The sequence below is a fragment of the Podarcis gaigeae genome, assembly GCF_964106915.1.
Source record: "Podarcis gaigeae genome assembly, chromosome: 3".
Lineage (NCBI taxonomy): Eukaryota > Metazoa > Chordata > Lepidosauria > Squamata > Lacertidae > Podarcis > Podarcis gaigeae.
Window position 1 is genome coordinate 62,800,549 of NC_139680.1, and position 12,501 is coordinate 62,813,049.

At 41.9% G+C, this 12,501-nt stretch overlaps 1 protein-coding gene across 5 annotated transcripts in view; it reads right to left on the minus strand.

The window, feature by feature from the left end:
* Positions 1-2,622: 2,622 nt before the first annotated feature.
* Positions 2,623-12,501, minus strand: part of HIVEP2 (HIVEP zinc finger 2) — a 135,679-nt gene continuing 125,800 nt past the window's right edge. For all 5 annotated transcript variants that reach the window (XM_083731580.1, XM_083731583.1, XM_083731579.1 and 2 more), the window contains 4 exons: positions 10,795-10,970; positions 8,404-8,505; positions 6,665-7,560; positions 2,623-5,233 (listed from right to left, as the gene is read on the minus strand). In XM_083731580.1, coding sequence (XP_083587706.1) covers positions 4,403-5,233; positions 6,665-7,560; positions 8,404-8,505; positions 10,795-10,970 — 2,005 coding nt within the window. In that variant the 3' untranslated portion in view covers positions 2,623-4,402. The remainder of the gene's footprint in view (positions 5,234-6,664; positions 7,561-8,403; positions 8,506-10,794; positions 10,971-12,501) is intronic.

Consider the following 12,501-nt stretch of genomic DNA (forward strand, 5'->3'; position numbering starts at 1 on the left):
TTCCACAGGAATGTGTGGGACACTTGTGGGTGGTGGAAAACGGAGGCATGGAAAATCTCCTTCTCCACCTCTTTGTGAATTACTCAGGATCATAAATTCTCGTCAATTATTGATCCAGTTGCTGGAATTTACTAGGTTACTCTTTCCAAGCTGAGATCACCACGTCTTGTTAGTTGCATGTCCTGCTAGTTGTGACTAGAAATGAAGGGATCTGCACATACATACCTGCCCCATCACACCTGCTCCATGCCAGCCTCTGGGATTACAGGAAACCTCTCCAAACAGGCAGCAGCAGAGTCTGGAGTTAAGTGGGGGTGGCAGAAAGAGCTGTTCTAACCGTGAATGCAAAGTAAAGGCACCCTGGAGACTGAGTAAAGGATTGCAAACGGCAAGAGTCTGGAAGCTTGAACCAGAAGAGTTTGGTAGATACAGCAGGACTTATGGGAAATGGAAATTATGTTCAGCAGAAAAATGAGAAATTCCAGGACCTACAATACGATTTTCTCGACCTTTTTGTCGATTCCTGGCCAGATGTCTGTTTCTGACCATCTGCAGTGCTTCCAGCTATCACCCACCATTTTATATGTACTGTTGTTAAAAATTTGATGCATATAAATAAAAACAACAAAAAGAGACAGCAATGAGAGAAATGCACAGAGATATTTGTGCTGTGTTAGAATTTAGTATGCAAATCTTCAGTTTGGAAGAGATTTGGGACAATGTTTCTGCAACCCTCCACTTGTGAAAACTTAATTGAACCCTTCGGGACATTACTAGAAAAGCAAGAGTGTGTTTAGAAGTGTAATCCACTTGCTTAGGGTAGGTATTCAGGTATATTTTATCTGGGCACAGCATGACAGCTTATTCTACAGATATTTTCACTTAGTGAGATGCTGGATGGATGATATCATAAAGACTGCACCAGATGTTTCTCTGGGAATGCAGAAAAAATATCAGAAAGGGCTAGAAATGTGTAGGCCTAGCTTTCCTTCATGAGCGTTTGGAAGCCTGAATAGGTATTTTATTTATGAACCACTTTGAGAAATCACAATAGCAGGAAATCAGGATTATACCTCCCCTATAGACATGATGCACTAAGGCAAGCAGGAAAACTTTTCACTGAAACTTTTTACACATATTTACTTTTTTAAAGCATAAGGCCTTATTTTTGTGTGTTACAGAATTGGAACATCCTTTTTGATCATGTTTTATTTCTAGTTCAATGATGGGTACTAAAGGCAAACACTTAAAAGTATCTGCATAGAGATGGATAGCTTGCTGGGATGTCTGAATTGGGCCCCTATTTCCTCTCTCCCACAGCTCCAGTTCACATTTTTATGCGCAGATCTCAAATCCCTTGGAAATGGATGGCCCTGTTCTAGGACTTGTCTGAAAGACAGGGAAGAATTCACTTTGACAGTACAATATGCAAACTAGCGTTTGCAAGATGCAAAGCTGCTGCTTACACAGAAGGCTGCCTTGCTGAGCCAGACCACTGGTCCATGTTTAGCCTTGTGTTCATCAACTGGTAGCAGCTCTGTAAAGTTCTGGATACTCTTACTTGAAAACAAGCTCTTATGGAATATTCAACTCTACATAAATGAGCTCAAATTGCTACCATATAATGAAGCCTGGGGTGAGAGAGAAATACAAAGATTATGGCACCTACCATTTCTAGGAATGATCCCAGATAACTATTGGGTCATGCCAAAGGGGTTGGCCCTGGAAAGTGATATGGATAAACCAATCCAAATTAGCCTTTTTGTGTATATGTCTGTCCAGAAATGTGTTCTATATATTACTGTGCAAAAATGACCGGGGAGCTGCAACTATGTTGGAATTATTATTATTATTTATTAAATTTGTATACAGTCCTTCACCCGTAGATCTCAGGGCAGTTCACAGCAATCAGCTCAAACACATAGATATCCACATTTCATTGACATTTTAGCAACAAATTAAAAGAAAATGAGCCTAGGGTAACAATGACACCCTGTGTCTCTTGTTAAAAGCTGATTTAGCCAAAGAGAGGTAGGTCGTCTTTTACCACCATAGAACACGGTATCTGCAGAGACTTAGCACTGCTAATTCCCGCCCCCCCCACAATGGAATATAGAGGTAAGTGCATTGTTTATTTAACTCATTGCTGGGTTGTAACCCTGAAATATGTGCAGATTAATAATTACAGATTTGTCAGGTTGTTTACAGACAACAAGCTGTTGCAGACTCATCTCTTTGGAAGATACTCAGGTCAAGAGGTTTAAACGTTTGAGTATGGGCAGTGCTCAGATGATGATTTATGATGATTTTTTCCTTACTCAGAAGTGTGCAATGGATATAAAATATTTGGCAGAAACGTAGCAATAGGCAAGACAGCCAAAGCGTCAACGGCTTTTACTGTTATTTCATGCAAAACCAGGCCAGTTACATGCGTGCTCATGCCCAACAAAATGTCACATTATGCAACATGCCATCCAATCCTGTAAGTCTTTATTTGGAAGTAGACTCATTTCTATGGGGCTTATTCATACATATAGAAAGCATAGGATTGCAGCCTAAAAGAGCGACATTGCTAGCCTGGGAAAAAAAAAATTAAAACACATGAAAACTAGACGCTAGGTATGTAATGTAACTGTATATTTATTTCCTTTTTAAAGAACACTCCTTAAATGTATTGCAATTCAATATACAAACTTTTTTCACAGAATTATAATCCACTAAATAGCACAGAAAAGACCCCAGAATTTTCTTGACTTGGGTGTATGCATGGATATTGGGGAGGGGCAGGGTGAAGGGAGCGGCCTCCATCATGCCTTCCAAAGAAATAAGCAATGGTTCTATCCCGTCTCCTCCTGAAACCACTGCATGCTATAAATGCCCAAAATGTCGAAGGAGAGAATTCATTTTCTCCGCTGACCTTTTCCCTTAGATAAGACATATGGGGATGGTAATTTTTATCCTGGTGAGAAAATGCCTATCGGTTGTCTTGGTTGTCCAGAAATGGCTGGAAAGCCTTCGTCTAATATTCCCTCCCCTAACCCACCCTAAAGTCCCCACATACGAGTGAGATAACTTGGCAATATGACTAGACTCCTTGGCTATCAACTAGTATGGAGGCTCCCCAGGTCATTTCCATGGCTCTACCTGCTGCATGCAGTGCCCAGCACTGACGACCACAACTACCGGCCCCGCCGATAACAGAGATCTATACAGTCAAACATGCTTTCTCACCTGAGCTGGAAGCCTGATTCCGCTATAGTCAAAGCCAAGGGAGCCAGAGTTCCATTCTTCTTCTTCTTCTTTTTTTTTTAAAGACACTTTAATAACGATATGTGGTCACCTGACCCTGCTTCCGTTCAAGTCAAATTCACAACTTCCGCTGACTTCACTTGGAGCAGGGTGCGGCCTCTAAGTGTCTGTCCAAACAATCTACATGAAATTGCACCGCTTTTTTTTCCTTTTGCTTTTTAAAATTCGCACATATTTACATGGGGTGGAATGTTTTCCCATTTTCTTTTAAAGGAGCATATAGAGCAACATGTTCACATAAGACCAAATACTTTTAATATATTTATAACTGTTTTATAAAGCTTTGAAAAAACTCACAATAGCACATGGTTTTACTTTAATGCTTTACGGTACTATCTTTTTAAAACCACAATCAGCACTTTTAAGTTATAGTCGATCCAGCAAACAAGAGACAAAAAATTACAAGAGTTAAGAATGGACTGATACATCCTTTTATCTTATTTTTGTTTTAAACTAATGCATAAGTGCAGAATAAGATACTCTAGTTTAAATATCTTGTTTACAATATACATTTTTTTTTGTTCTAATAATGCAACAGTAAATCCCATGCTTCACATAGAAAAGCAATCCGCAACATTAAGAAAAAATGTACAATTTATGAAACAAAGTAAATAAATATTAGTATTACAGAATCAGAGCTGTACATAAAAGCTGTTCAGTTTTAATCATATAAAAATATTTTAGTGCAACCTCACATATATATTGATGCTTTTTTTGTTTTTTGCTTTACATCATTTAGGTCAAAGTGTCCAAAAAAGGAAAGAAATTACATTTATTACAAAGCAGATACACAAATTCTAAAATATGTACAAATTACCGCTAAAAAAATGCTTATAAGAATATAAGCAAAAGTAAAGAAAAGGCACAAACATCTGTACAGGTTAAAAGTACCAGACCCAATAAGAACTTTGAAATTTCATTTTGGTCAGGCTCATGATGACTCGTAGTTTTACTCAATTCTTTTGATATAACAAAAGTATATATAATAGCAAACTACTGTAACTTAGAACCGGCATGCTATAAAGATGAATACTTCCTTCTATCACTAGGGGCGGGGAGTCGGGGGTCGGAGTAAACACATGTATTAAAGTCTTCACACATTTTCGGATCGCTGTGGGTTGCTTTTTTCGGAGGGTGGTTCTCTTCTTTCTGGTGTGCTTGATGGGGAATCTTGCTTACTAAGATAGCCTAACTGTCTGACATCCGCACTGCTTTTGCTGTAAAAGGTGGAATGAGATAACACAGTCTGTGATGTACCAAAAAGGTCCTTTTCGCCACTGTGCAAGTCAGGGGAGGTGGCTGAGGCACAGATCTGGCCTGGCTCGGAGCCACTAAAGTGTTTAATGCTAAAATGTGCACTTTCCAAGGGTTTCTGCGGAGGCTCAGAATCCCTCTGCGACTGCTCTGTCCCGTGTAGGCCTTCCTCGGCTGCGATTCGGAGAGAAGCTATGGCTTTTGTACAAGTCTGTATGTTTTCCTCCTGCTCCCTCTCGACGACGCCGTCTTCCGAAGTGCTTTGTTGCAGCAGCAGCAGCTGAGAAGGCGATGCGGCGCCTTGAGTGGCGGTGTGCAGAGCGTGAGGGCAGGTGCGCTTCTCATGGTGCTTCAAAACAATGCACGATTCTTGAGCGATGGTTTCCGAAGCTGCCCTCTTCTTTTCACCAGAGCCCTCTTTGGAGAGGGACAAGATGGACGGAGGGTGTAAACCTGAAAGGGCTGCCGGTACCGAGTGGACCATTTGGATGCCGCCAATGGGCATCATTGGGATGGGGGCGCGAAGCTGCTGCTGAGAGTGTAGTGGGAGGTGGCTGAAGACATAGTCAGTAGGACCCTCAGGGAACAGGCTAGATCCATGATGCTCCAGAAGTCCCTTTTCCCCAGAAATATTGAAATAAGATCCCTGGAACAATCGTGGTCTTGAACTCTGCAAGCAGAGAAAGATATTCACAATTAGCAGCAGCTAACGCAAGACTAGCCAATCTATTCTACAATGCTACCTCTGGTTCAGCAAAATGTGTCATTAAAGAACAAGAGGTAACATGCAAGGGACATTGTGGCTACAAAACCTTGCCACTCTGCCATCTAGAGCAAATTGCCACGAGTATAAGATGCTCTGCAGAGCAAATACTATCATTCATGCCCTCTTTATACATTTTAAATTCACCTTCCGAAATATCACACACAAAGGCTTGGCTTATAAGCAAATGTCAATAGCTCAGACACATGTGAAAGCAATGCTGATAGATCGGCAGGAACACAGACATCTCCCCTATTCTTTGTTTTCCTCTATTTGTCAGTTCTTGTAATGTAATATTGAGAAGGAGGAGGAAAACAGCTGAGGCCAAAATAGTCGACTGGTTAATTAGAGGCAATGTGCCCCTTTCCTTTATGTGACAGTAACAATGGTGATTGGTTTTCAGTTGTTGCCTTCTTCTTCCTCCCTAAGATAACTGAAGGCAATAATATTTAGGTCTGTGGGAGTGCTCAAATGCATCAGGAAGCCCATTCAACGGTTCAAAAATTGCTAGTCTTGTGCGTCCAAATTCAATTCTTTGCATCCACAGGGAATAATCCTAATTGTGGAGAACAAAACAGACAGATGATAGAAGGGCAGCTGTACTAGCTTGTTCTAGGAAGGATCTTGAGAGTTTATCTCCCGGTTTGCCCTTCCTGGGACCCTTTCCTGAGAAGCAGCGGGTGAGGAAGTTAATCTCAATCAGCCATTGCTAACCTGCTGTCCTCCAGGTTGCAGGTTTGATCTCCGTAAAGGAAAGCTACATATTCCTGCATTACAGGGGGTTGGAGATGATCCTAAAGGCCCCTTCCAACTCTATGACTCTAGAGTTCAGATCCAATGATGTTTTGGACTACAACTCATCTTCAATGTTCTTTCCAGACAAAAGCCAGCAAGTCAAGGCACACTGAACCTTCACTTGCCTATGTACATGGATGTTTTTTTCTGGTATTTGCCAATGGAAAGAATGATAAGGTCTAGAGTCATTTTAACACAGTACGATAACTGAAGGGACATGGGAGAAGGGTTTTTGGGGGGGAACTATTCAGCTCCCAACAATTGCAACAGGACTACCAGAATGCTGTTGAGGGGACCCCTGTTGATCCTTCCATTAGTTGTCTGTGCCACATGGTTTTTGGCACTCACTGTGGCCTGCCAGTGACTCTTCCATAAGGTTCTGTTGTACAAATCACTGCCCCTTTCATCCATTGTACCTCTGACTAGAATAAATAACACAACTCTGCTTTATGCTTTGCTTATGCCAACCACTAATAGTTACAGAAGAACACTATCAGATAAATGAAGTTCACATTTTGGATTACCATGTTCTTTTCAACTCACCGACTGTCCCAATGGAACTGACTCCGACTGCAAATACTGGCCCATGGGCAACGTTGGGTTATGGTACAACCCTCTTCGGGGTGATGCTGCTCTAACTGAGGCCATATACCTTCTCTCTCTTCGTGGAGACAGATCTCTTCGGGAGGATACATCTTTCCCAGGTGACATGGGTCTCCTTGGTGATAGATGGCGTCTTGGTGACACATCTCTCCGTGGTGATAACTCTCTCCTCAGTACAGCTTCCTTCCTCGGTGATACGTGTCTGATGGGCGAAATCTCTCTCCTTGGTGATAAATGCCTTCTAGGTGACAAATCTCCTTTGGGCATCAAATACCTCTTTGGTGAATTATCTCTGTACGGTGAAGAATCATACCCAGGTGAGGACTGTCGGCTGGAAGATGAAAAGTCTCTAGGAGAGTTGGACTCCAAAGAAACAATGTAGTCTTCATCCATGCAGCAAGGTATGTCAAGTCTATCCTTGTCCGGTTCTGAATCTGTACTTTTGTTCTGGAAAAACCTCTGATATTCTGTCATCTGTGAATCATCACAAGTGTCACTTTGTGTGAGGAGCTGAGTAACCTGAATACTTGGTAAAGTGACCAGATAACTTATCAAGGATGAATGTCCCACTGAACTGTCAGGAGAACCCCCATAGGATGCTGTAGCAGCATTCACAGATGAGGAGAACCTTGGGGGTTGGGGGCTAGTGCTTCGGGATCGTGTTTTGGGTGTCGAATCTCCAAGGGTGTCATCAAAATCATCCTCATCTTCATCATCGTCATCATTGTCCTCTCCATCATCTCCATCCGATTCCTCAGCATCAGAGAACTGGTGCTCTGTTGACGAACCAGCCATGCTGCTCTTCTTGACTTCGTGTTGTGTGTCATCCATATTTTCTGAAACAATTGTGACAAGTCAAAAGAGCATAAGTCAGAGACATACTTCCAGACTTGACCATACAGCTTTCCCACACACAAAGCAGCTGTCACAATCAAGCACTAAAATACCATTGTTTTCTATGGCTCTCTAAAACTTCTGCAGGGTAGGATGAGAACCCAAGTCACATGGTGACTGGTTGGGGTTTGACAAAATAGCACTTACAGGGTCTTGAAAGGCTACAAACCTAGGAGTAGCTCTCAGTGAACTCAATGGGACTTACGTCCAAGTAGACATGTTTAGGATTGCACAGTTAGACAATCTGAGCTTGGCATCTCAAGTCTTTACCTATTGAAGATTTACTTTGTAAGCATGAGGCCTAAATTAAGATTTTCCCTCCCAAGAGAATTAGGAACTAGGATTCTCAAGTGCTCAAGGATGTATCAAACTGACAGGAGTATAATCTGGATTCCGCAATTTGCAGAAAAATTCTGCCCATTATCACCTTGTACATACAGCTTGGACAGGTCTCATACAGCTTGTGAGGTACAGAAAGTTTTCACACTAATTGGGAATGTGTTTGCATGTCAACCTTTAAGAATACTCTGCGTGCTACGACCAACATTTATACTCCATTTGGGATGGGGAGGGAGCAGGGAAGCCATTTTCAGAATCAATGAAACCCTGCACTCTGTAAGCCTGACAAAAATGTCAAAATTGTTTCGACGCTTTGTGTTGACATGAGAAAATCGGGGGGGGGGGGATTCTTAACACATCCTCTCTTATCAGCAAGTGATAAAATGTGATGCGTCATTTGCATATTGCAAAGGCCACAGCAAGTCACTGAACTCATTGTGACATACCTGCTTCTTCTGTTTCAGCATCATCCACCGATGTCATAGATACCCCCAGCTCCAGGCATTTTTTCATGTGTGCTTTAGATTTCATATGTTTTGTCAGATTTCCTGTGGAAAAATGACACTAATTAGATGGCACTGGGGATGGGGAAACTTGTTGGAATTGTGCAGTCTCCTCCCCCCCCCCCAACTAAATAGAGAACAAATAAACTGGACAGACAGATGGAACATATCCACTCAATTTGAACGCCATTGTAGCAAGAGTAATTGCATATACAGTATTTGCATGTATATTCTTAGGTGCTGGTATTCTTAGTCCTGGTGCTCCAGAATGTTTAGCCTATCTTCTTTTTACTGTGCTGCTCAGACAACCCTATTATTATTAATAATAATAATATTTCGATCGTGTTTAGCATAATCCTTACAATCCGTTGGTGATTGGCCAATGCAAATATGCTGGGAAAGGATTGCCACTCAGTTGTTTGCATCAGATACTAATACAAGGCCCCAAAACAGGGCCTTTAAAAGACAAAGCACCAAGGGACAATCTAGGAATGATTTAAGACCAGACTGGGGTGAATTCTGATGCTGCCTTTCCACGTGCAAAATGGCTTTTAATTCTTCAAAGGTAATATAAGAGAAGGGAAGGTGATTTTTGTCCCTCTTTCCCCTGCAGATCCCCCTCAACCTCTGAAAATTAGTTTCCAGATGGTTGTGTGACTTTCCAGAATAATGCGGCAGAAGGTGTCACAGTGGGCTGCAGAAGTTTCTAAGACGGTTACTTCCCTTTCAGTTGTGTTAGGGGATACCTCTGCTGAATCAAAGCCACTCTGCAAGCAGAACAGCAGCACTGATTTTCAGCCCCTATCTTCTAGCTACGGTGGCTGAAATACAAAAGAAAAGACTTGGGGAGTCTCTTATGATCACACAAGCTTTTGTGGACAAAAGTGGGCTTCATCACACACTTCACTTCTACAGACTCACGAAACCTTACGCAATAATAACTCAATACGCTTGGAGGTGCCACAAGAGACTGTTTCTGCCGCAACAGACTAGCTCAGCCACCTCTTTGCAATTTGTCACTGAAATATAATCCATAACCATATTTGCCTGAGAATTTGAGTGCACAAAGAATTATATTAGGGGTTTTTTCAGCTTCCCCTTGGTTCTTCGTTGTCATGGGTAACGCCTCAAAAATGTACAGCCAGAATTTAGGTAGCATTTAGAGTTTTAGTGCGCTATTCATTTTTGTTTATTTATTTTGCAATCTACCCAGAGTAGATGCAAGATAGAGAGCATTTATTTGGAGCTGTGAGGCCTATATTGGAAAGTTAGGGCATAAGTACAATTAATTTAATAAAATGAATGATGGAAGCCGGGTCTTGGTCAGCCCCTGCTGTGGCAGTGTTAAAGAAATTATTGGCTGCTGCAGATACTGCCTCCATCAAGAAACACAGCAGCCTCCCAAACACACGTGTACTTTGAAAGGCAATGTTCCTGACTGCAAACCATCCACCATCTTTGAATTGCAAGGTGCTTATGAGAGCTGGAGCCCAGAGACATCTACCAGGGCCACCAAAGCAGCTTCTGTCATATTACGGCTGCAAAACCGGCAAGGACCTGCATCTTTCATGAAATATGTGCACACACACTAGAACATCGCCATGGCCAAGAGGTACATCAGAAGCAGGGTTTGGCCAAGATTTAGGGAATGTAAACAATAAAAGAAAATGCCAATGAAATACCCCTTTAGGATCTGGTTCCATGGGAAATTCTGCGCCAATGAGTACTGCTCTATGTAATGCCTCAGGCTGACAAATGGAAGTTTCTCTACCACCACCCCCTCTCTTGAGCTGGTAAGTACATGTGAACACAAGCTATCAGATCTCAATCCATAATTAATACCACTGTGGATGGAGTGGCCCACCTGGAGTCTGTGGATTTCTGCATTATTTATCAATGTGAAACTGACCCACTATAAACGCAGATCAGGAATTCTCTGCCCTGCAGCTAATGTTCTGCTTCTGCAATGTGCCACTGCAAATGTACAATCCCCTAATGTAATTAATACTTGCACCATAACATTTGGAGCACAAAAGCAACATTTGCCAAGGCAGTTTTTTTAAATTTTATGCCACTACATTTCCTTTGCAGACAGATGGGCTGGGCAGAAGCCCATATTTCTTAATTAAGTTATACAGAGTGGCTCTCTGTCTCACATAAATCCTTGAATCACTTAGATAAAGAGGGGAAAGTTGCATTTCAAGAGATCTCGTTTTCATAAATAAAACCACCTTGCTTTAAGAAAACCACCTTTGCATTTGGAAAGATGGTTGGCAGAAAGCCAAGAACAGACCACCCCACCCCCACCGCCCCAGCATAAGAAGGACTAAGTACCTTTTGTTTTGAAGGCAAAATTGCACAACTTGCATATATAAGGCCGTACATCTGTATGAGTTCGGATATGTTTTTTGAGCATGCTTGGCTTCTTGCATCGAATCCCACATTCTTCACAAATGTACTTTCCACGCCCTCGTCCTCTGACATATACATAATCCTCGTTGGATTTATACCTGTTGGAAGAAAGGCAATATCAAAATGGTGCTTTTAAGCATCCAGGTACACAGCCAGTACCTTACAGCAGCATCTTTAGTTTTAGGTCACATTCTGTGGCTACTACACATGGCTCCACTAAGAAAATCAACGAGGTTTCTAAGCACTGAGCGTTTGCAAGATTGGGAACCAAACTTAGACTTGGAAAAAATGCTACTCTCATGAAGCCTGGCACCCAAGCCCTCTGAAGAATGCACACTCTGTAGGGCTATCCTTCGGCTTGGCCTGGAAGCTCCAGCTGGTGTAGTACATGGTGGCTGGGCTGCTGATGGGACACGTGGCTGATGGCATATGACACCTCTGCTAAAACCTTTGCACAGGCTACCCATAACCTACGAGACCAGAGTCAAGGTTTTTGTGTTGCTATAAAAAGCCCTGAAAAACATGGGTCTAGGGTCCATTAAGGACCACCTGAGCCCTTGTATCTCAGTTTGATCACTGAGATCATCAGGGTGAGTTCTGTTATGAAGGCCTGAGTGGCATTCACTAGAAGTGGGGCATTTAGCGCTGCAGTGGAACACTCTTCCAGCATCCTTACTTTTGACTTTTAGGCATCTCTTGAAGACCTTTTTATGCTCCTGGGCCTGTGCAGTTTTATTATCACTTTTATTATCGCGTGCATTTTTATGGTGTTTTACAGTTGTGCCTTACCCAGGTATTTTATGAGGGGGCAGTACAGAAATACTTAAATAAATAACCAAGAGCCTTTAGTTTCAAGACATTCACCAAAAGGGAGAATCTGATCTGACTCCTAAGTCAGGTGCTAGAATCTTAACTATTATTTTTTTTTAATCTTCATGATACATATGTTATTTTTATTGTTGTACTAGCTAAGACCCCATCCGTATGATACTCTGAATTTTCCTTCTCCCATAAAATGTCACAGACTAACCTCCTTACTCTTAAAAAAAACAACTCTACATCTCTCCTATTTGCCTGAGCTGATTCTTTTGGATGATACCGGATGATCTGCAGAATTCAGAACAGTGTCAACTGAGCTTACTAAATTAGTGAATTTCCTGAAAGATGGCTTCTGAAATCCTCTTGGCATTTGGAGTTGCAGGTCATGGAAAGCAAATTTTGCTATTCAAATGTCTTCATTTGAATCATGATACCTATCAGTGGCTAATGCTGTTTGAATGATGATAACAAGACAGCTTGCATCAACCTGGCACACGAAGCGAGCTTGCAAAAGAATAAGCTCATTGCTGATATAGAAGTTTTCAGAAGATAAGTGAACTTCAAACCATAGTTTCAGAAGCTGCCTCCATCTTTAAGATGAACCATTTCAGTATCACAGCCAAGCCCTAAACTGTGGTTAATCAAAAATAGAAGCAGAATCTGCTCATGGCCATGCTGGAGAGAAGAGAAAAGGGGTAGCCTATGAGTCCAAGGCCCCCTGCTGCTTGTTCTTAACATGTTAAGCCATGTGAATCCTTCCAGTTTAGTAAACCACAGTTAAGACTAACTACAGTTTCCTGGGTTTGGATG